The sequence below is a fragment of the Chamaea fasciata genome, unplaced genomic scaffold, assembly GCF_029207755.1.
Source record: "Chamaea fasciata isolate MVZ Bird 193981 ecotype frontalis unplaced genomic scaffold, bChaFas1.0.hap1 SCAF_19, whole genome shotgun sequence".
Taxonomy (NCBI): Eukaryota; Metazoa; Chordata; class Aves; order Passeriformes; family Sylviidae; genus Chamaea; species Chamaea fasciata.
Window position 1 is genome coordinate 3020579 of NW_027094104.1, and position 24305 is coordinate 3044883.

The window sequence follows — 24305 nt, forward strand, 5'->3', positions numbered from 1 at the left end:
TTTCTCTCTCACACACGCACACACACAGATGAAGGTGTTTTCTGCATGATGTTGAGAAATAATCTATTTAAACACAGACCTTGGAGTGGCACAAAAGCAGCGTAGGAGTGTGACCCCTCCCAGTGTCGGATTATTCCATAAACAAGAATTCACATCTCCCATTTGCTGTTATATTATAAATCAATTCTTGCACATTTTCTGGTTCCTAGCTCAGAAGCGTTGCGTTCTCCTGAGGAATGCAGCCCTCCCTCCTTCATTGCTCCTGCTGCTTCCTTTCAGTTCCAACCCTGGAAACTTGGGCATGAAACCTCCCCAGCAGCCCCACATGAAGTGATTCCCAGAGGTCATTCCCAAAGATGCTCCTGGCACAGGGATCTCCCGGATCCTGATCCCCCCCAGGGATGCTCTTGAGCTGAGCTCAGGGCTCAGCCTCACTGCCAGCGGCAGGGGAATGGGGATTTCAGGTGATCTACTGAGAAAAGACAGATAATAAACAAGGACGTGTTTTTTTCCATGAAAACCCCTGAATTCCAGAGAGTCCCCACACAAACAGAGTGCCAGCTTTCTCCGATGGAATTCATGTTTATAATCCACCAGGACTAAACATGAATTCTGCCCGTGAAGCAGCAGCTGTGGGAAACCCTTCAGTGCTTTTTTTGGGTGCACTCCTGTGGTGGAAACATGAATTAACCAAGGACTCTTGTCAGCTCAAATCAACGCTCCTCAAGGCTTGGATTTTACAAGGAGGCGACAAAACTTCCTATTTATGCTGGATGCATTTTATCAGGGTGACTGTGGCTCTGGTTTAAAAATGCATTTAAGCAGAGAAACTTCCAACTTCCCAGCATAAAACAAGTTTCACCAATGAAACCACCATGTGATTTTATTTTCGGATATGAAGAGGTGTAAAGGATTGAGGAAGGGCAGTTCTCTTCTGTACAGGCTTTGCTGAGATAAAAAAAATCAAGGTTAAGAAAAGTGGTTAATTTGATTTTTCTGGTTCAGCCTTAGAACATTTGTTCAAATGACGCATTAATAATATAAACAACTCTTAAAAATAATGTTTGTTTTTAAATGAAGTATTTTAAGCCTTGACTGATAATATAAATTGCTCCAGGTCAACTTCAGTTGTAAAAATACTATTTGAAGATGATAATGGCTTCAGTAATCTTAGAGTCTTACAACAATTTACAACAAAGGAACTTCAAATTTTCATTTCAATGGTAACTTAACCAATGTATGAAACTGCAAGTGTGGTTTGTGCCAGCGGCCTCTGCCCGAATAAAGCAAAATAATTTGTTAGAGCTGCATGCAAATATAAACAAAGCACAGGTATGTTCTCAATGCTGAGATGTAACTTTTATGGCAGTAACTCAGTGATGTGGGGAGTAGTGAAAGGAGCAAAATGAGAAATAAACAGGTGAATTGGTATTTCAGGTATCAGAGCATCTGTGCACATGGGTAATATCTCTTACAGCATAGCATACTCCAAAAAACATCCACCAATAGATGTACTATGTTAAATCATCAAACATGCATGCTCTACTATCTAAATTTATCTATTTAAATATACAGTGACCATGAGCATTATTATATCTGTGAAAGTTACTTAAAGTTCCATGAATGTCTTTCGAATTAAAGATGCACCTTTTTCCATTTTCCATGAGAAGGTGGCATTCATTTAACTAATTCCTCCAAAAAGAAAGGCACACTGCACCGGCTCAGGTTTGATCACTCATTTTTTGTAGTAAAATTCTAATCTGGGGATCACTTTATAACAAATTACGAAAGATTCGTACTCCAATTTTTTTTTTTTTTTTTTTTTAAATCAGTTCGAAAAGCTTGAAGTGGAAAAAAAAAACAAGTGCATCCTTAAAAGAAGGTGGGAATGAAATAAAACTCAATAAACTTCAGATGCTGGTAAAGGGGGTCGTGTGTAAGAGAACACCAAGGAGAAAACTACCTTGAAGAAGTGGATATTTACATGACAGTCCTGGAAGAGACAGGAGAGGGAGAAACACTGCGTGGTTAGTAACGGGCTGGCACAGCACGGCAACCACAATTAGTAGCAGAAATCAACAAATACAGACACAGCAGCAGCGGGAATACAGAAATGGACACGTCTGTTAAGCACAGAGAAAAAACCAGGACAAATAAATCGGTGTTAATTCCCCGAGCAGGGCAGGGAGCACAGGCAGGGGCTGTGCTGCTCCCTGCTGTGACCTCAGCTCACAAACACACAGCCCATGCATGGAACACCTCCAGATGTGCACAGCTGGGCAGGGGCACTCGGGGCTCTCACCCCTACAGGACCTCGACAGGGGTGACAGCACACAAGGGATCTGGGAGCTTGGATTTTGCCTTCTTTTGCAACACACGTTTCACCTTTATATAAGGGACGAGGAAATCCCTGCTATCAACAGGATTTTTTTTATTGCTCACCTCAAGTCACAACCCAGTGAGAAAAGCCTTAAGGAAATCAGCAGCTGATGCAAACTGAAAGCAAAGATTTATGCCATCTAGTTAAGAAAATTCAAGTTCTCCAGTTTGAGCCGTGGTGAGTGGATGGGAAACCTCCAGACAACTGCATATGGGAATTCCCCCTGCCAAACTATAGTACAGAACAGATGGAGTCATCTAACAGCATCTCTATAACGCTGCAAACTATTCTCTAATGATTAAATATGCACAATTTAAAAATAGGAATGAGTGCCACGGCCAAAAAAAGCAGCTCTTCTTTTTATATCTCTATATGCATAATGAGTGTGGATTGATGTGCCAGTGATATTTTGGCTGGTCATGATTTCAGAGTGGCTTAGTTTCTGTTTCCTGAAAAGTAAATTTAATCTTGTCATTTGCAATCTGAAGCGTCAGCAATGTTATTTCTCTTTTCCATGTCCCCTTCGCTGACCTGCCTGAAGCTTCAAAGTGGGAATGCATCTTGGTTAGAGACAGACATGGAAGAGAACATCTCTTTTATTTATTAAAAGAAAAAAAAAGAGTAAAGTAACTACAGTGTAACAGCTCTGGGGCAAAACATCACCATCCTTCAAAGATGTAAAAGTAGTGTTTCCTTTCCAGCCCTTGTAACATTTTACAGAGACCTAGAGAACTTAATTCAGAAATTAACAAAATCACAAGCTCCTTTACGGTTCGTCTTGGGATTTTGTAGTTGTTTGATTGTTTGGGGTAGGGTTTTTGAATAAAAATAGATTTCATTAGAGAACTCACTGGGTTCTTAAGAAGCCACTGAAACAGTCCCTGGAGAATCTTCTCTGGCCCCAGTTAAGCAACTGCAACATTTCTACCCAGCCTCCAGCTCAGAATAAAGACAGCACTAGGTTGTCCTGACCATTGACTAAAGGAAAGCAATATAAAGTCCTTTTAACCTGAAGTTTTTGTGAATATCAGAAAAATGCCAGATTAAGAAAGTTCTGGCCTTCTCCTTTCTAATGGAGCAGACAGAAATGGCTTTTAAAAAATTAAGAGGAGTGGTGAAGATCTAAGAAATGCAGGGCCTGCACTGAAACAATCCGATGTACTGATCTTCAGAAAAGAAATAATAAATAAATGAAAGATGTTTTTCAGCATTAGACTGTAACAGCAAAAAAAACTCATCAGAGAGTTTTAGTTGTGCCTTGATCTCTGGGGACAGTTGCAGGTCCTGTTTAACACGAGCTGCGCTGCCACAAGGAGAGGCCTGATGGTGTAAACCCACATTAGTTAGCTCTGTGTGCACAGACACACAGCCTGAGGCTTCTGGGTTGTAAATTCGGGCCTGCACAAGGATTAACACACGGGTTTGGTCAAACAAAGTGCTGCCCTGCATCCTGGAAGAGCTTGGGAGCAGAAATATCGCTCAGATCCTGCATCATCGGAGAGGTTCCAGGTATTTATCACCAAGCCTGACGGCCAAGCTCCACATCCATCCTGCTATCTTTAAAATGATAAGGTGTTTTGGAAGACATTTTCTTTAGGATCATAATAATGATAAGGCATTTTAGAAGACATTTTCTTTGGGATCATAATGATGGTTCTGTTTAGAAGCACTGAGAGGTCACCAAAATGTCACCACTGACCGATCACTTCCAGTGCTCGGACACACCATCCACCCTGTTCTCAGCTCTGCTCCCTCTCCTCATGTTCTGGGCTCCAAAAAGGAACTCCATCAGCAACTCCATGGTCAAAGCAGCTGGAATCTCTCACGCAAACAGGACTCAAAGCCAGGGATGTGGATGTGGATGTTTGTGCCCACCCAGGGTCCAGGGACAGTCCCTGTGGTGGGACGGAGTTGGAGCTCTCAGAAATTAAGGGAAGGATTTTGTTCCTGTCAAAGCCACCCAGAGAGCTGCACTAAAGGAAATCATTAGAACAAAAGAAATATCTGACACGTGAAGAGTGTGCACCAGGAGGACCATTGTGTGTCTTCCCAGAGATGCTCCAAAATGAGGATTTTACGAGCAGAATCCCACTCCCTCACAACAATGTGCTTGGATCACTGCAATTGCCGGAGCTGGTGTAGTGACTGAGCTTGCTCCCATCACCAACACACCTCGTGCTGAGTAAATGTGTCCATGGGTAAGGATTATGGCTGCACTGTTCTTTGTTTAATTAAAAAATCCTTTATATGGACCATAACAGCTGCTTTATTTTTTTAATAACATTTCCCAGTGCTGGTGATGTGGAAAGAAGAAGGGGAGAGATCACAGAACAATTCACCAGCCTACTTTTAAATCAGCATTATTCTATTACTGTTCTAAGGTGATATTTAAGTATGAAGAAGTGCTTCACTAATCAGGAAAAGGAAGAAGGGCTTCACCAAACTCGATTTCCCACAATGGAAGTTTTAGAGTTTGCACATTTCTTTCCCTCAAATTCGAGAAAAAAGGAATGACGCCCAAAATGGCAAAGGCATCTTACTGCTCAAATCACAACCAGCTATCAAAAAACACCAGAAGGTTGCATTATTTCAATATTCCGCCTTTTTCTTAAACTAGAAAAGTGCTGGAAGAAGAAAATAAGTACATAACAAAGAGGAGACGCTGCAGTTAGATTTCCTAGTTTGGGTCCATGGAGGCACCTGGGACTGTTGGGAGTTCCCATGGCAACTTCAGCAGGGACAGTTACAGAGCAGCCACAATTATCCTGAATATGCCTGGTGAGAAGGGAGTTTTCATTTTGAGATGGCCACAAATAATGCCACTCCAGAGAGAAAATCCACAACTAAAGGTTAAAACCAACTGAAAAATAGTGACAGATTTTATCCTGCCTCCACTTCCTCCAGGAGTATATTTTTATCTCTAAATATTAATAATGATGTATCACGTATAAATCACTGAGGACGGATTTGATCACACTGCTAAATGAGCAGATAATAAATTTGTGAGTTTTAGTGAGAGGTGAGATCCAGAAAATACGTAGATTGAATAAAATTTGTTGTATAGAAAATACTGCATTGCACCTCTGCATAATATACCTAAATTTCTATATACAGGTTCATATGGATTACACATACATAGAATATAGTAAGGAAACTTCTTGCAGTAAAATATAAAAGGTAAAAAAAGAACCATCCTCAATTCTTTCTTTTCCAAGTTTGGTGCCATTTGTTGGATAGGATCCATTCTGGGCAAAGGGTGGGGGTTAATTTTTCAGCTGATTCAAATGTGGCAGAATGGGCCACGAGGAAACTTCTCACGACAAATAGGTTTTAGCATTCAGTAACAAATATAAGTGAAGAGAATGTTTCAAACTATCATTCTTTACTTATTTATAATATTGTACAGCTATTTTATGGTAGATTTACATTGAATAAATGACACAAGAATACGTGCCAGGAGGTCCAGTGAGCAAAGCAGCATTTCCACGAGATCTGGGTGGCTAAGAGCCACATTTCCATAACAGTTCTGGGCTGTGGAAATGATGTGCTAAGACAGATGCGATGGTGCTGTGTAACTGGTTTGAGATCAATGAGAGCTTGGGGCCAAATCTTGGAGCTGCCTGTTCAAACACAGATGCAGGCAGAGATTCTTAAAATTCTGATTTAAACGGGAGGTAGCTCCTAAGTGGTCTTGGAGGTTCTACTAGCCCACATTTCTAAACTGTAGTCAAAAGGGCAAAGTCAATTTTCAGAACACCTTAGAATTTTCAAGATCAGAAAGTGGTTTCAGAAATTCTCTATCTATTGGCTCTCTGGTCTTTTCTAAACTGAAAATAATCTTAATCTTTCTTAATATGAAACAATGAAATGCTAATCCTAAAGTTTCTCTACCCTTGTGTAGCTTAGGTTTGTATACAGCCCTGTACTCTGAAGGCCACCATTATTTATTTTAAGTATTTGATATTGGTAATGAAATATTTTTGTGGAACTTGTTGCCATTTGGTATTCAAAGTTAAATCAGTGTAGCTTGGATACCAATCACAGAGTCATATATCAAACAACAGACCAACACTGCAGTGCAGACTGGATTGGGAAGAACTCTGGAGTTACTCCTTCCATAAACTGATAAATGGGAAGGTGGCCCAGTGTGAGCTCTGGGTCCATCTGTATTTTTAATCTCCTGACAAATTCACTCCTCCAAGAAAGTGACAGTCAAGACCTGCAATCTTCTTCCTGCAAGGCTCCAGTGCTGATTTTAGAGCAGTGGAAATATTTATTTAGATGATGTCATTAAATCACAAATAGCAGCATTTTTCTCAGTGCTGTCTACTTGTTCCTTATTACAGGGCACCTAAAATAAAATGCCTGTGCAAGCCAGGATATAAATGATAACAGGAATAAAGGAAAAGATGATCAGAGTCAGCACCACTTCTGTGCCATACCAGAATAGCTAATAAGTGAAATACCACCATTCAGACATCTGCGCTGTGAATTTTTAGAAGCCATCACAGTGCTGTCCCGTGAAACCAAGGAAGAATATTCCATGGAGGGTTCTGCTTCCCTCTGCTGCTTCTCAGAATGATAAACTTGGAGACAGGGTAAGAGGGTGAACCCAAAGCCTTCAGCCATGGAACACCACATTCCCCCAGCCTCGGCCTCCTTACACTTACAGGGTTTGTTCAGCTACCAAGACTCTCATTCATCAACACCACTAAGTCTTAAAACTCTTCATTGCCCAGCTTGGGAAATTGCAATTACTGGAGACACTGTGTGCCTACTGAAGACCCATTCCCTCCCCTGGATTAATTCAGCCACTCAAAGAGCACCAAGCAGGCTAGCCCAGAGCAGGGAGAGCCTCAAATACACAGTGCTGAGGCTGAACTAATTAGACTTTGAGACAGACTAATTATTTCTGAGGCAGAGCTGCCCCTTGGTGAAGCTGCTGTCTCTGGGACCAGGTCCAGTAGTTTTACATGAATCCTCTCAGGATTTCTACTCCACTTCATTGCAGGACATGGATAAACCCTGACTGTTCCTCCTGCAACCAAAGTATTTATAGCAGGATTAAGAATCAGCCTCAGAGACTGTAAATTCAATATGCGAACACACTGCATGTAATATCTGACATCTTTAACCAGACAATTTTAGTGACTTATCTCTGTGCTGTCTGTGACCCAAGGAAAAACAGGTAAATTTTTATACCTATATCATCAATCTATAAATATCTGCCCAATTCCAGAGTCTGCATAATGCATAGAAACATGGACAGAATTGCTTTTGAAGCTGCTCTTTCTAGGGAGGATAAAAAATAAAAAATGATCTTGAATAGCAAATGACCTAGTGCAGCAAAATGAAATCACACTGGTCAGATCACGACTGTAAAGAAAGGAAAATGGAATGGAGGCTCAAATACTTCTCAAATGTATAACAAAAATCATAGTTCATGCTGCAGACATGGGAGCTGATCCAAACGTGTTCAGAAGAAATTGGTGCACCTTTTCTTTTTCTTTCTTGAAAGTTGAACATGAGCCGTTTTTCCTCACTTTCGTGGGTTTACCCATCTTTTATAATAACAATGAAGAATTCTGCCTGATGGTGAACATAGAAAATTGCCATTTCAGGTTGAAAGGAACAGGCAGCTTTGTTTATGCACAACAGGTACATTCATTATGTTTTGCACAAACAGCTTGGCCAAGGTTGTAAACAGTGCAGATTGGAGAATCTCCAGGTCCTGGCTGTGTGTGCAGCTGGGAGAGCAGGCAGGGGAGAGGAGCTGGAGCAGCAAACCCCTCCCAGCCCAGGCCATACCTGTCCTGCCCCTGGGCTCAGCGGCCAGCAATTATTTGGTTGTAATTCTGGCTGTGCTTGTCAGAAGAGGCAGAGTCTGATCGTGAACAAAAAAACTCCTTTGTGCGGCACATGAGACCACTCTTGTGGCTACCAACTTCTCCAGCTGACACCACAGGAGGCAAGACACTGCAGAAAGCATCACTTTTCTCTGGATTTTCTTTTTTGTACATAACCAGCAATACCTCTGATCCTTAAACAAACACCAGTATCCTTCCCCACACTACAGAGATCAGAATTTCACATAAAACCCTTCTGCAGAGACTTTCAAGCTCCAAAGTGTGAACATTGAAAGTATTTTCTTAAAACACCCCAAGTTACAGTGTGAAACATTCAAAGTACTAAATTACTGCTGTTTCTGAGAATTTCATTTGTCAAACAATGCAGATATCAGTGATAGTGGCTGGCAGATTTTGCAGCAATTGTTAAAAGACATTGAAATTATTACATATACTTGACATAACGTATTTTAAAATACCAACTTCTAAGTGTCATAGCAGAGAAGCTGAACTGTCAGGAAAATGACGCCACCTCTGAATTAAACCATGTGGTCCAATCTTCAAGAAAGCCAAAGACACACAGAGCTGTCACAGGGACAGAAACAGGAGCACTCTGACATATGGATCATTTAACAGACCTTCTTCTTTGCTAGTAAAGTGAAAAATAAATGCAGTATTTAGTTGCACACATCTGTGTTTAATCCTCACCTCAAACTTCTGTCGGAGCTCTGCATTTCCATCTTCATCAGCATCTGGAATTGGAACGTTGTAATATTCACCCTCTTCTTGATTGAGCAGCTTGTACCTGAGGTAGATTTCAGAAAAAACTGGTGACTTTATATTTTTTTTCCTCGGAGATTTAAAATCTGATTTCATTGTTTCTTTGTGGTTTGTAACAATGCCACAGGTATGCAAAGAACTGATCTCAAAGACCTGAAGCAAACGCAGGAACAGAATATATTTTACCTGAAATCAGATCTTTGATCCCAAACTATCTGTCAAGGCGGTTTAACGGACAAGGAGATTCTTCCCACTCATCCTGGGATTTGATGGGAGACACCAACCCTGAGGAGGAACCTTTGTCTCCAGTGCTTCCACCGCCCTAAACAACTGTCTTTGAAGAAATGTCCTTTTTGAGATGCGCTGAGCCCTAGCCCTCCCCCGGCAGGTAATGAGGTGGCATTTCACCAGATCAGTTCCCATGTGCTCTGTGTTTGCAGAGCTATGTATAACATGATACACATAGTATTGAACACATCATTTTGGAGATAAAATTTGTATCACAAGACTATGTACACAGAATTGAGTTCGCAGCAGCTCCTGGCTCCAGCAGAAGTTTCAGGAACAGCATAAAAGATAAGCAATTGTTTTATTATCCCCTTTTGATATTTATAGAGATAGATATATATATATCTCCTGTGTTTCCTAGGTGTAGTTGCATTTTCAGTGAATTTATAGCTTGAAACACAGCAAAAAGCTCAAAAAAAAAAAAAAAAAGGTAGATCACATTGAAAAAAACGACAGGTTTAAAACTTTTGGTGATACATTCTCTCCTTCTCTTTTCAGAAACTCTTACCATCCACTGGCTGGCATTTTCATCAGCTCTGACACCCCAAAAGAGAGAGATCCCATGAAATCATTCCTGGTCGTTCGATCCCAGTCCCAGACCTCTACGGATAACCGGCGATCTTTGTCTGTGGGTTTTAATTTACTAAAAAAGGAGAGAAAAGGAGGAGTTGTCACCACTGAAATCAACAAGTGAATGCATCCAAAGACCCCCCAGCAAACCAGGGTGTCGAACTCACAACGTGAATGACTCATTCCAGTCCGGGTTCAGGGTAGAACGGATGGTTTTTGTTTTTTGTTTACTTTCGTTCTTAGGATCTGGGATGAGCTTCAGTTTGACATAAGGATCTGAAAGTCCATTTGGATCCATGGGAATGAGGTTTTTCGCTTCTCTCACTGTCAATATAAAACACAGGATTACACATCACCGTTAAGAAAGAAATTACATGTCAGAGCAGAGCTATTGAAGCACGTTGACAAATAAATAAGATGTGAAGCCCACTTGTCAGACTTGGCATGGGAGAAACTACTTGTCGTAAAGGAAGGCTGTACTGAGTGATATTTATAAGAATAGCAGGGAGCAATGACAGGAGAGAAGAGTGATTCACAAGCAACACACAGCTTCCAGGCAGCTCTCCCTGCAGCGCAATGATTAAACACCCAAATCCATCACTGTAATTTTTCTAAGCAGGTACCAATCCTTTGCGCTTTTGTTCCCTCGTCGCTCTCAGGTTATACAACCACAGAGCAGGAGGCAAATACTGTAAAAGCCACAGGCAGATCACAGGGGATCGCAGAGGATCAGGTGTTTGACACAAGCCCTCTTTGGAAGGTTTCTACCACCACCCTTCCCACGGATTCACGGCTCATTAGCTGTCAGATGGAGTCGTAGTGAGCATTGTCATGACAGCAACCAAAGGAAAAGTGCAGGGAACACACGGAAGCTCCAGCCTCACAAAAATCCTCACGCAGCTCTCTGCTTTTACAATGCCAAAGGAAGAATCGAAGCGAGTTAGGTCATCTCCAGGTGTTCCTGATCCCCAAGGAGAGAGGGAACAACCAGGAACCTGCAGCTGGGGAGTGCGGGGGATCCCAAAGGGGGAGCACAGCCAGCACTGCCCTCCCTCTTGCACACACCTGAGCAACATTTACACACCCTGGAAGAAGAATTCGGAAGGATAAAAGGTGGAATTTCCCTCCTGCTGTGAAACCCACCCACATCAAGCTGGGATGGGGAATTCGGAGCTCACAAATTCTGGGCATCTCAAAACCTGGGGGCAGCAACCCCCTGGGCTTGTTTGGGACAGAAAACAGCTTCCACCCAGAAATTCCCGTGACAGAGTTTAAGGTTAGAGCTGTTTCTGGAAGGAAGACAGCAAGAAGCTTTGGGGATGCCGTGGCTCATAAGAGAGGAAGGAATTCCAGCCTTTGGGAGCCACTGGAGAGATTTAAGCAACTTAATATTTTTTGGTGAAAAGTGCTTCAGAGACACTTAGAAGTCAGAGCTAATGCAAAAAAAAAAAAAAAAAAAAAAAAAAAGGGAAAAAGAAAAAGGTAACAGGATCTTCAGCAACAAATATTTACTCTTTGCCCAGATTTAAATGGCATTTTCAAACTACAACCCCAAAATTCTGGACCTTCCCAGGATTTCAATCTGCTGTTTCCCCAGCATGGAGGTTAAAAGGCACCCAAACAACAGAGATACTATTTTATATACAGAATAAGAGGACTACAGGAATGTGAGCTACTGATTTGGAAGACTCTACTTTATTTGCCAAGATAATTCTCATGCAAAACAGATACTCTGATGTAAATTAATTAATGAAATTAGATCATGGCTGGAAACGAATCACATTAACTTGACCTAACAGTTGATACTGACTAAGTTTCTTAAATTTCTGCTTTTAGAAGGAGAGACAGAAAATGCTTATGGGCTAAACTTTTAGAATAAAGGGTAATTCTATTCACTATGTGTATTCCTCAAAGAATTATATCAGGAAAAAAAAATCACTGTGTGTTGAAAGAAAAGAACAGAACCACGCATTTTTATTGCAGACCATTTCATTTGTACTTTTCCACAAGCCAGGAGTAAAGCTGACAGGGTTTTGCAGCTGGGAAAACAATTCCTTTCAGGCCAGAGAAATTGTCCCCACTCTCATTTACTCTAAGTTTGCCCTCTGGGGGTCTTCACACCTGTGGTCAGCTTGAAAAACATTTCCTTTCAACCCATGAAAAAAAAAAAACCCAAAACGCTCAATTTTTAAAATTTAGTGCACTGAAAAGAATCTTCAAATACTTCCAAGGAATAACATTGAGATTAAAGAACTTATTTTAGCTAAGTATTTACAATCCCAAGGGAACTAAGAACCATGAAGCGAGTGAAGGATGAAGTGACAGCTTTCAGTGCAAGCTGCTTTCTCTCATCCTATATTTGGGTTTATTGTTGCTTTTCTGGTGGGGTTTTTTCAGTCTTCTTCTGCATAGCTTTTGTGACTGCACTGCCAGGTTTAGCACAGGAGCTATTACTTCAAAATCCACTTTTTGATTTTTATTTCTACACCGCACTTGGCCATAAGTGAGGAGCAGAACTCTTCACGTGCTCGACAGCTTCCTAAAAATACACACTAGTAAGCTTTCCACTAAAATCCTCCGAACAAATTTGGTTAATTTTGCCACCTTCGGGCTGAGCTTTTATGTTTAAATTTGACCTGCAGAGGCCCAGTGTGAAACGGGCAGAATTTTGAGTGATTGGATGGGTGGGTGTGGAGGCTCTGCCACGGAGAGATCCCTGGACAAAGCCACCCCAGCCCCGATAAATGCTGCAAATCAGCTCTGGCAGCAGGAAGATGTGGCAGCATGTGTAAAATTGCTGCTTTCTCCTGCAGCAAACACAGAAAATAGGAAAAAAAAAAAAAAGAAAACCAAAAAACCCCCCTCTAAATGCAAGAAAGAGAAGCTCAAAGATTAATTGGGAAGGAAAAATGCAACATGTACTAAATACAGGCTGCTAACCAAGTCATTATCTCACTCCCTGTTTTAAGATATCTGGCCCATTCGTACTTTTGTCTGCATAATTAATACCCTCAGACATCTTTTTCCAACTGACTTAGCACTTCTCTTCCTGAGGAAACAGAGTGATGATGATACTTGTGCTAAATAGCGCTTATCAAGAATTAGCATCCAAGTGGCTCATGTCTTTCATGCGCCCGATTTTTAACGGGACAGATCAGGTTTCTCTGGGAGAACTGACATGGAGATTCCCCTCCTCACCAAAGGCAATATCTCCTGAGTGTGGTTGAGAAAGTTAAATGAAAAATAACTCCACCAAAATAAATCAATTCACAGCGGCTGAATTCTGCTGTAATTGTAACCATAGCGAGCAATCTCATCCTGCTTGGTAATTATTGGTTAATTAAGCTCAACGCTGTGATAGAGATGCTGCTCTAAATTAGAGAAGGTTGAAGGGAGGTGCAGTTCAGCCTCACTTTGGGTAGAAACCTGAAATACTACTTGTCAGTTTTCTGTCATAAATATTAAGGATGAGAATAAAAGAATCTCTGTGCTGAGCAAAGCAGCTGCCACCAGTTAAATTCATCAACTTTTTTTTTTTTTTCAGATTGGGCTCTTAATGGGACTGAGAAAGCCCAAAGACAAAAAGACAACAAAGACAAGTATGGATTGATGTCTCCAACAAAACCAGTGTTGCTCAGATTTTCTTCTAAAACCCAGAAATAGCTGTCAACTTCTATTATGGACAAAAGGTGCCATTTACCTCCTCCTTCTTAATGGAGACCATAAATGTGTATTCAGTGGAAAACGCAGATTATTTGATGAATGTCCTGTGGCTCTTCTATCAAGTGCTGCTTACAAACCTGCAGCATCCACCCAGGAGCCATGCCTAAAATTGGGACACCCACTTTTCCAGGAATAGTGTAAGGACATGAGCAAATGCAGAACTGGTTCTTAGGTATTCATACTTTAAATAAAAACCTAAATAAAACAGAGTGGGCTGGCAGAGAACAACTGACATTTCATGCAAAGAGAAGAACTTCAGGCAGGATTTTAAGGAATCCAGAGAGAGGATGACAAAGCTGAAACTTTTTCCATGAGACTGTGCAGGTCCAGAGTTGCAAGCCATATGCAGTTGTGGATTTACAGCTTCTCCTGGTACCAGCAGATAAATTTAATCATGGGAATGACTAAATAGATGTTTCTGCCCCTAGGATAAAGCTGAATGATTCGTGCATGAGTCCAGGCAGTTCTTTTACCAGTGAGTCACAGCTCCCTTTTTCCTGAATTCCCAAATGTGGATAATAAAACAATTTACTAATCACAGCAACCATTTCTTGCCAATCTTTTAGTCCTGCAGGCAGCTGAGATGAGCAGAAATCTCTCACCTTCATGCCAAAAGCTGCTTTTGGGAGACACTGCAAGACTCCAGTGGTCTCACCTGGCACGGTATCCAGGGAATGAAGGAAAAGGGGGAATGTTGTTAGCTCCAACGCATCATAAAATTCCCGTCTTCTCACAACAAAACACTCTTAAAGTGTTCCAAAATCCTCACTGCCTCCTGAAGAAGTTCCTGGTGCAGATTTTCTGATGTGCCTGGTTTACAGATGCCTTGGGGAGTGACACAGGATCTCGTACTCCCAGCCAAGGAACTTTCTCCCCAGTACCCTCCTGCACCCCTCAATCCCAGTTTACAAGATTTACTTGTTACTGAAAATAGTCTTTCTTCCCATTTTTTGGATTTGTACTCCTCGCATGCAGAACCCAAAGCTGCCTCCAAAACTGCTCAGCTTTCATTGAAGAGTTATCAGGAGATTTTATTAAAACTCCCTGAACGCTTCCTTTCTGGAGCTGCTTGTGACTCACAGGTACAACTGACTCAAATCCTGCTTTCCAGGCAATTTCCAGTCGATAGTTTTCATCACTGAAAGGGCTTTCAGAAATGAGATTTTTCTCTGTTCCATAAGTACTCCCCTGCCTGGTGAAGATTTCTTTTCTCTCAAGCCCAGTGCCTGAGCCCTGAAAAATGGCAACATAATGGACACCTGCACAGCCCAGGTGATGTACAAGGAACAGTTGATGAATATCCTTGTCTAGACCAAGAGGAAAAATGAACCAGCGTTGCATGAGACTTGATTCCTCTGTATTTATTAGGATATTCTCTCCTACTAACAAAAAATGTACCATCATCCCTAGCACTGCTTCCTAAGTTCTTGTGTCTGCAATAGCTTCTCCAGGTTCAAGTTCACCTGGAAATCTCGTAGAGGCAATTCTATTTTAGTTTTACTGGAGATTATCTTCACAGAAAATACCACCTTAAAATATAGGCACCACTGGGCAGGACAGCTGCTCAATGAAACAAAAATCTTACCACAAGATGGATCAAGTAATCTGGAAAAGGTTTCAGGCTGTAACATTTCTAATTCTTATCTTATATAAATATATAGGATCCAGTTAATATTTTTGGATGCATGCAGATGGCCGTTACTGAAAAATTAATGGTTGTTTTAAACACCTTGCATTGCCTGTTTCTTCATGGTAAAGTAAATTTAATGAACTGAAATGGGAAAGAAGCTTTTAGTTGTCACCAGGGCTGGCATTGCTGAAGGCACAGCTTTTCCCGTAATGACTGCAGCAACCCTGCAGATTCTGGGAATGTCAGAAAGAAGATATTAGTGAAGTAAACCACGAGATTCGTGGTTTTTGAGATGTTAAAAATGTCTCCCACATGGAAACAATTATTTGGGATCCCTTTACAGGCAGTTGGTACTAAAAGCTGGTCAGCCAGAACATTAATCTATGTTCCCCTTTAAAATCAGCTGCAGATATTATGAAATGAATGCTAACAAAGACAGACACTACCACTGACCTAGAAAATCAAAATAAAATTATCAGAGTCTGCGTGGTGGGGTCTTTTAAGGAAGCAATTTTGATGAGACTCTTGAAATGTGCCAAAATTCTGCAGTTTGTGTCCCCAGCCTGTCTGGGTGCAGCTGCATGACAGGACATTAACATGCAGTGCCAGGAGATGGCTCAGCATTCCTACACTCATAAATAATCTGGGAAATGTCCAGTGGGGAGCAGGGAGCTCCCGGGGAGAGCATTGCTGGAGAGCCTCCAGTGTGCTCCCAACCTCTGCAGGCATCACTGCCAGCTCCCCTCTGCTTTTAAATTACAGAAGCGCCACTGAAGAATAAAACCAGATTTTCTGATCCTTGCAGCTTAGGAAAATACAGATAAAAGCCCCTAGAAAATTCTGAGCTGTGCCTATATGTGTTTTAATCAGATTTATGTAACAGGGGGTGCATTAGCTGCCACAGAGTCACCACCACCCTGTCTCTATATGAGTGTCAGGAGGGCAGATCCTCCCTGTCAGATGCTGTCACATCCAACTTCCAGTGCCTGAGAGGTCGCAGTTTAAAGTCCCAATATCGTGGCAGCATTTTATATATCAGTGCACCAGATGGGGTTATTTTTCTCCCAAAGGTTATTGTTCATTCACTATAAAAATAATTCAAAAAATAAAGTTAAAAAAGAACTGTGATTCAACCACCTACGAGCTCACTCAGAAGAGCCCTAAATTATAAGATGGGTCAAGGAGTAAGTGTAAGAGTGAAAAAACTTTTAGCACACATCAGGAGAAAGAAAATTCAGTGTAAAAAGCAGAGATTAAGAATAGCAAAAAGCACTTTACTATGCTTAAGAGCAAACCCCCCACGTCAATCCAACCTGTGAAAGGGTCACGAACTCAGAGATTTCAGAAATATGCATTTCAAGAGTGTTTCTATAAAAAGAAAACTACCACATTTCTGCACTGCAAGTGCCATAAATTATTAATATTCAATGCAACTCTCAAACAAGTAACTCAGCCATTGAAAATAAACCACTGATGTTTAAGAATTACAGCACAAATGAGCACTGAATGGGGCAGATTGAGCAGCCCTGGAGAAGATGGTGAGGTTATGGCAAAGGATATCAACCCAAAATCCCAACTCCTCTGTCAAGAAGGGTTGCAGAGTCTCTATAGTTCCCACAGAAAAAAAACTGTGTGTCCACACTGATGCGCCTGACTTGAAGAACTGAGTTCATTAATTGGAGTTAAATATGTTTATATATAGGACTGAATTATTCCCACCATTAATTCCATTCAGAACCTGCCAAGTCCGAGACTGTGGATAACCTGAGGCAGCCACTGAGCAGCTCCATCCTAGAATTCACTGGGAATTAAAAACCAGCCCTATTTCCAACATTTTATCAGGAAAACACCCAGTGTGTGTGTGTGTGTGTACTGTGGGGCTTCTTGGAAACAAAAGGCACCACAAAATCCCCCAGAGAAGCAAGAAGAAAAGGAAGATTGGGATGTGCTAAATAAACTGTATCCCCCCCTAAAGACCCACACCCATCCAGCTGGGCCCTGGTGGGGCTGCCGTGGCTGGGATGTCCATGGATCTGCAGTTTGCCAACATCAAGGGCAGGTCCCCATTTAGCAGCACAAATGTTTTGCATGCAATCAAGGCTGGCTGAGAAAGAATCAGCAGGAATTAATTAACAAGCGAAACAGGAAGCCGAGCAGGGATATTGAGGAATTCAGCTGAAGGAGTTCAACACCTACAGAGAAATTCCTTTGAAAAACGTTCAGACAAAGGCTCGAACCAAACAGTCAATCACTGGTTATTTCTCCTGCTGCTCCTAAACGTCCTGGACATTTAATTCACCTCCTTTCCCAAAGCTAACGGCAGTGATGTTATGCCTGGGAGCCCTGAGCGCTGCATATTCTAACAAAGGTTTTGTCAATAAATATTTTAGAAGCAGTGGCATTCTAGGAGAATATTTCTGCATTTTGTAATATGTCCATGAAGTTGCAATTGCTGACTTCCTTTCTAGTTAAACATACACAAATGGCACCTGAAATGTCATTTTGGCTTAGTCCGTACGGTATTTTTTTATGTAAAACCCAAAAAAGCAGCTTGCTTTCTGGACAATTGTCGTTTTTATTTAAGGAAAGCTTGGAAGTGCTGACAAGCCTCAAGCACAACCACAGCACTGCAATTGTTTTATACATAACAAAGCTATAGCAAGCATTCTTCTTGTTGTCCAGAAACCAACTTAATTGGGAGATGGAAATGTTTTATTTATACACAAAATAGAAATGCCAATTGCCAAGTACACTCACACCAAAAAGAGCCCATGGAGAAAACGCACAAAATATTTGTTACAGTTTTACCTAAATGATCACCTCTCAGACAAGACCTTTTCAAATGAAAAAGGTCTTGTGCACTAAAAGAATCCTCGTTTGTACAATCACTTTACCAGTGCCTGCGTTCCGCAACGACTTGCGATAAACGCTTTTGTCCCTGAAAGGATTAAACCCCAACTGAATCATCAGGAAATAAGCACATGTTATTTGTCAAATTATGTGTATTATTGCAGAAAGTTTAAGCCATATTTAAGAGCTTTGCTGCAAAGCGGCCCAGAATAAAGCAAATATTAAATTTTGTCACTCGGATGATTTTTAAATTAATTCCCTCTCATGGTACAATTACTTTTAGAAGCCGCATCACCATCTCTGAAACGCCTCATTACTAAGTGAAACCACCTTCTGTTAATGACAGCACCTTGGACAAATTTCCCCCTCCCACGTTGACAGGAAGCTCTTTGAAAAGTTAAGCCACAATTAAGCATCACTTGGGATCTATTCTGATCCTTTCTAACTAAATTTTATCAAACTTCTTTTCAGTGCATTTTGCAGGGTTTGACAGGAGAATATGGAGGTATTTGGATTTTAGAGGGAACAAAGCCACGGAGGAATAATGTCAGCAAGGGTAGTTTGATGGGTCTGGAAGCTGTGAAAATTCAGTGATGGTCTGATTTTCTCTATGCAAAGGAGATGTTCTAAGAAACCTCCAACTTTGTCCTGCTCTGACTTTGCCCCCGAATTCAATTCCATTTTGCCACACGAAACAGGCAGCAGTGAAAGCACTGTACCCTGTTCTGGTTTCATGGAGTATTCTCTGGAATTTCAGCCTCGGGATGGGTCCATGGGGGTGTGGGTGTGCACAACCACAGATTATTCACAAATCCCAGAGGAACACTTCCAAGGAAGGGAACTGCCACCCTCTCCTTCCTTCCTTTCTCTGCCTCCTCCCCATCTTGGTAACCTTAAGCTTATAGAATGTGAGAACTATCTTTTTTTATTTTAAAACTCACTGGGAGTAATATTTGGGATTGAATCCCAGTTGCCTTTGTTTATCCAATACTCTGAAATACAGGAAACAACTCCTCAGCTGATGAAGGTTTAGTGTATCTCTCATGCTCTGAAGATGATGGGTAACTTCCTGAACAGCAACTCATCCTGCTGGGCCGTTTTGGACAAGGAAAGCTGACAATACAGTGATTTTTCTACCTAATATTTCCAAGTTTTTAAAGCTGTTACTACAGATTTCCCTTTTTCTACTCATTTTTATGAGCACAGCATCATAGAGTTTCTTGATCCAAAGCCATGTTGTGTGGAATCCCCCCATTCCTGGAAGGAAATTCTCCATCAGCAGCTTTAATGCACAAAGATCTGACCAAGGTACACGCAAACTCACAGTGTGCATCATACATTTATAAAACCTGAAACACTCCAAAATGAGCTGTTTACCTGTAACTTCCAGTTTGTCACCAGTGACTTCAGCTTTCAGATAAATCCTTCCTCTCTTCTCTGTGTGGTCCATGCCACAGAGGCTGGGGACGTTTATCACACATTGCTTGTGAACGTTCATATCACAGGCTGTGGACATAAAAATGGTTCAGACACCCGTGAGAAGCTAAAAACTTAGTGAAAATTAATTAAAAGTGAAAATCAACACTAAATGCTTAATTCTTGGTAAGACTTTCAGATTACAGCTGCCTGGTTTCCAACCAAATGCCACGGCTGGTTTCCATCTTGCAATAATTTTTGTGGAGAGTTAATACAACAGAAAATAAAATAATCTACTTCAGAAAGCTAAACGTATCATTAATGAACAGCAAGGGGGAAAAAATGAAAATGGAATAAAGACTTGCTGGGAATATGACTAAGAAAACAGAGCATTCACGTCAGCAGTGAAGGGAGGCAGGTCTAATTGATTATAAGGTTTTGCTAGTGGGAGTCTCTCAAGACAAATTGAACACAAGGGAAATACTAGACCTTGACAACTAACTGAACTGAAATTCCAGTCTTTGAGAGGGTATTCACCCAGACAGACCAAAATTGCCATGACAAAGGCTCTTCAGCCACGTCAAGCTGGATACACCATGTTCTCAGCAGAAGAGGTGATTTTCATTAGTTAGTTATTACAGCACTGAAATATCCACTTGAGATATATCTGGACTATAAATAGCTGCCATTTGAAATGGTATTTTCCAGAGAAACGAAGAAAGAAGCTGTTATCCAGCGCTTCCACTCCCTTTGTAGAACAGCCCTTTGGCAGCAGAAGGAAAACTTCACTCACTGTCACATTTCATCCCCTGGTGCAGGAGCCCGTAGAGCAGCGACCCACAATGGTCACAGAAGGTGGGGCTCCCATAGGTGTGGATCTTGAACTTGTGCTTGCTTCTGGGATCCTGCAGGGAAAACCAGACACAGATTCTAAGTCATAAAAGATAAACTGACGCACCTTTAATTTATGACTTCAAATACCAAAAGCTTTCCAGCTCTGCAAAGGATGCTGCAGGAAAATACATTTCAGAGTGCAGCTTGTTCACTGCCTCGCAGTGGTACCTGCGTTGGCACAGGCACATTGCCCTCAGTTCCTAATTCTCCTTTTTATGGTGCTGTAAGAAAAAATGTGTCAGCTCAGGCTTGTTCCCACGATTTATGGACACTAAAATTCATTTACTGACTGCTCACATACATAAAGTTTAATGGCAGCGTTCAGCCTGTGGCTGAAGACTCACAGACTAATTACAGAGTGTTATTGTCCCTGCTCTGAAATTGGACACAAAATACAGGAGGAGAACTGGGAAGAAACTGTTCAAGGGCTAATCTGGAACACAGTCCAACAACTGTAAAATCGGGATTTTACAGATGGGATCATCTTGAAATGCTGCAACTTTATAATCTCTATTGTTGTAAATGAAAAGGAACAAATTCTAACTTGGCACATGGTAAATGTTTTCCAGAGACTGCTGTTCCCATCTGATTTTTGAACAGAGAAGCTTTAGAGTGAGGATATTTTAACACCACCAGCAGCTTGGAAATGTTTCCTAATTTAGGCCCAGTGAAAGGGAATACACCCAAATCACTTAAACACTTGACACCTCCAAAGACATCTGCTGTTTCTGTGGCAGTAAGGATCCCCTCTGGAAAACCAGGAACGTTTATTTCAGAGGACGAAACCACATCTTCCATATGTTCACCCATTGCGGGCTCATTCCAGAGCTGCAGATGTGCAATGCCAAAACAAAGGTGGTGATGGCCCTGCCCTGTGCACGCCCTCTTTATCCTCAAAGCCTTTAGGATCCCTCCCTGCTTCACTTCCATCAGAAATATTTCAGCTGGAACTATTCCAGCTGCATTTCAGTCAGAAATATCCCCGCACAGCCTAGGTCAGAAACCGGGGAGAGCAGTAACTCCTCATTAAAAACCACACCAGGGTTTGAAATCCATCCTTGTTAACGCTCTTTTCGGAAAGGCCATGGAAATCATGAAATGCCAGGTCTAAAACACCCTCAATGAAAACACAACTGCAAAACCAGACATTAAAATGTTTCCCTTCCGTCTACATTTTGTATTATACTTTTATATTGGGTAAGAACTTTTAAACTGTCTTCTACTGGTTTTTAAAATTTACCTGCCAATGAAAGCTTTCCAGAAAATCAAAAGGGAAGCCCAGCACGTTACCCAAAATGGAAAACCTGCTGACTCTTTCCTCAAAATGAAAAGATCTCTTTAGTATAAGTGCTTTCTGAGGAAATTTGAGAGCTTTGATTAGTAATTCTCACAAAAACACGACTATGAGAAGGCAAAACTTTGCCTTCAGATTTTACTATTTTGCCACATTACCCTTTGTGAAGGATTTTAGTCTTTTGGTAGCATTCTTCATGTGAATTCATTTTTGCATTGATTCTAAGTTTTGCAGTGAATCTATAACCACCACTTTTCACTGTATGGAAAGAAATCATAGAACATCTAGGAAAACAAACGAAGACTTGACATCACAAATTGAAATCGAAACCATTTCAGCAATTCTGCTCCTCGTACAGCCTGAGACATGAAATGCAAACTGCTACCAACAGTATTTATTTTGTAAACACAGTGAACCTAAATGGAGTGACAGCCAGGGCTCCAGAGAACATCTGTTTCATTATTTATTAAAGGCACAGCGGCGGGCCCGGTGGCTCAGGGTCATGGGAACGTGGCTGTGCAGAAGGGCTCTCTGGTGGCTTGGTGACTATGTGCCTTCCAAACAATTTAAACCACAGTTGGGAAGCTAATTCTTCCCCAAATTGTTTTGTTTAGATGACAGAAGGGGACTTGCTGCCTTATAAATATCTACACTTCAGCGTGACTCTGGTAAGACATCTGTGGCTGAGAAGGACAAAAGCCACGGCTCCTAAGAACGACACTGAATAAACAGAGTTTTAAAGCTGTGTTTGACATCTGGCATAAGCGGTATTTATGAGTATAAAGTAATGATATAGAGGGAAACATATATATGGGAAATTATTACAGTGTATGCCCTCTAAGTACATTGAACCAGCATATTATACTGAAATTCTGGAACACTGCCAAATAATTTCATTCCAAACAATGGAATGTGCATGTAATTAAGTTAACGAGGGGTGTGTGTGTCTTAAAAACGTTGTGACATGTAAGGACAACTGTTCTGCCCTCACTGAAAACCAACACTAGTGAAGGCTCATGTCTGACTACAAAGCTCTGAGTGGCTACAAAATCCCAGGAAAAGCAATCTTAGAAAATAACTAAAAACAGCCACATGAATAAATAAAGAAATAAATCAAGCTGGATCAAACTTTGGAGTTTGCCTTGCAGAACTCGATGTATATAGTTTGAATCAGTGTTTGCTTTCTGTACCGAATCTTAGTTTTCTATCCTTGTATGAAAATTCCGACTGTGGGGCTTTTCAAATCAACAACTGGAAATGAATCCGATTTTGTAAGGAAGAGCAAATATGTCCTGACTATTATTAGCCATTATTCTGTATGTACACACAAAGTCATTCAGAACAAGCAGAGGACAATGGAAAATAGTACCAAAACTAGTCCTGAACTGGAAACTTTGTAGGAAATCTCTCTTTTAAGATCCTTTTGATAGAATGTCCTAAAAAACATTTAAAGCTTGCCACATAGGAGAGTACACTCCTCATCAGTGTTTTATCCTATTTTCTGCTTCAGTCCCATGCTTTTTTGATTTTTTTTTTTTTTTTTTTTTGTTAATGGAAGTGTAGAAGGTATTGTTATTTAGGGAGCTAGTCCAAGACCATCAAGAGAAAGCCAAGAGGTCACTATCCACCCATCAGAGATGACAAAATTTTTCATCTTATTCCCATATTTACAAGGATTTCTCATGCACTTAGAATTACCCTTGAATCTATACCTTGCACTTTAATTATAAGCAATCATATTAATAATAATTACGACATTGCCAGCTGTAATTACTTATATTAACAGCAATTATTTTATCAGTTGTTAATATGGGTTCATACTTCCCACTGTTAAATATGCATTAATGAACTTATGTGCATCATAGAGGAAATCACGTTGTCTTTGGCATTTTTTTTCTGGCTAAAGAAAGACTACGGAGCTAAAGGAAAGCTCCTGTAAATTTTCTTCAAATATCCCCTTTTCATCAATGCAAACTTTCAATAATTCCCAAAGCAGAGCTGGCAGCCCCTTTTTGTAGTAAACACAGGGAGCCAAGCCAGGATCTGACAGATGAACTGCCAAATAATGGCTGCTATTTGCAAGAGAACTGAACTTTGCATTAAACTTGGCATAGATTAATTGTGAAATTCTAAAGGGAAAACCTACTTCTGTTTCCAAAATCCATCAAAGTTATGAGGGGGGAAAGTGGCAACGGGAAAGCAATGGAGAAGCACTTGTTCAGCTGTGATGGATGATGTGCTCTATTAAAATTTGTGTTATTTTCGTGCTAAAAAGTGAATTCTCTGCTATGCTGAAACAGTCCTCCATTTTCGTAAGTAAAATTGAATGCAGTACAGTGTAATTAAATGGGATAAAAACTTCTGGGCAATCGATATCACAGACATTTAGATATTTTTCTTCGAAAAACCTTTGAATTGGCAAAAATTTAGCTCTGCATTTGCATGCTTTCTTATAGACCGAGGTTTCAGAGCCTGAAATGACACACATGGGTGTAGCATCCCTATAAAGATGAACCAGGCATCTACACCCCAAACAGCTCTGCAAAAATCAGAATATTATCCATCAGTCTCCAAGGTGAGACGTGATTACAGAGAGGAGCAGCCACAGAGGGAAGGACCCACCAGGACAGGGCT

General features: G+C 41.0%; 1 protein-coding gene across 2 annotated transcripts in view; it reads right to left on the reverse strand.

The window, feature by feature from the left end:
- Nucleotides 1–24305, reverse strand: part of PRKCA (protein kinase C alpha) — a 144915-nt gene that overhangs the window by 33316 nt on the left and 87294 nt on the right. The window contains exons 4-9 of one of the 2 annotated variants that reach the window (XM_066200339.1): nt 20277–20388; nt 19445–19573; nt 10032–10188; nt 9803–9937; nt 8935–9031; nt 1964–1993 (exon numbers count right to left, since the gene is read on the reverse strand). In XM_066200339.1, coding sequence (XP_066056436.1) covers nt 1964–1993; nt 8935–9031; nt 9803–9937; nt 10032–10188; nt 19445–19573; nt 20277–20388 — 660 coding nt within the window. The remainder of the gene's footprint in view (nt 1–1963; nt 1994–8934; nt 9032–9802; nt 9938–10031; nt 10189–19444; nt 19574–20276; nt 20389–24305) is intronic. The other variant, XM_066200338.1, reaches the window with a different exon arrangement.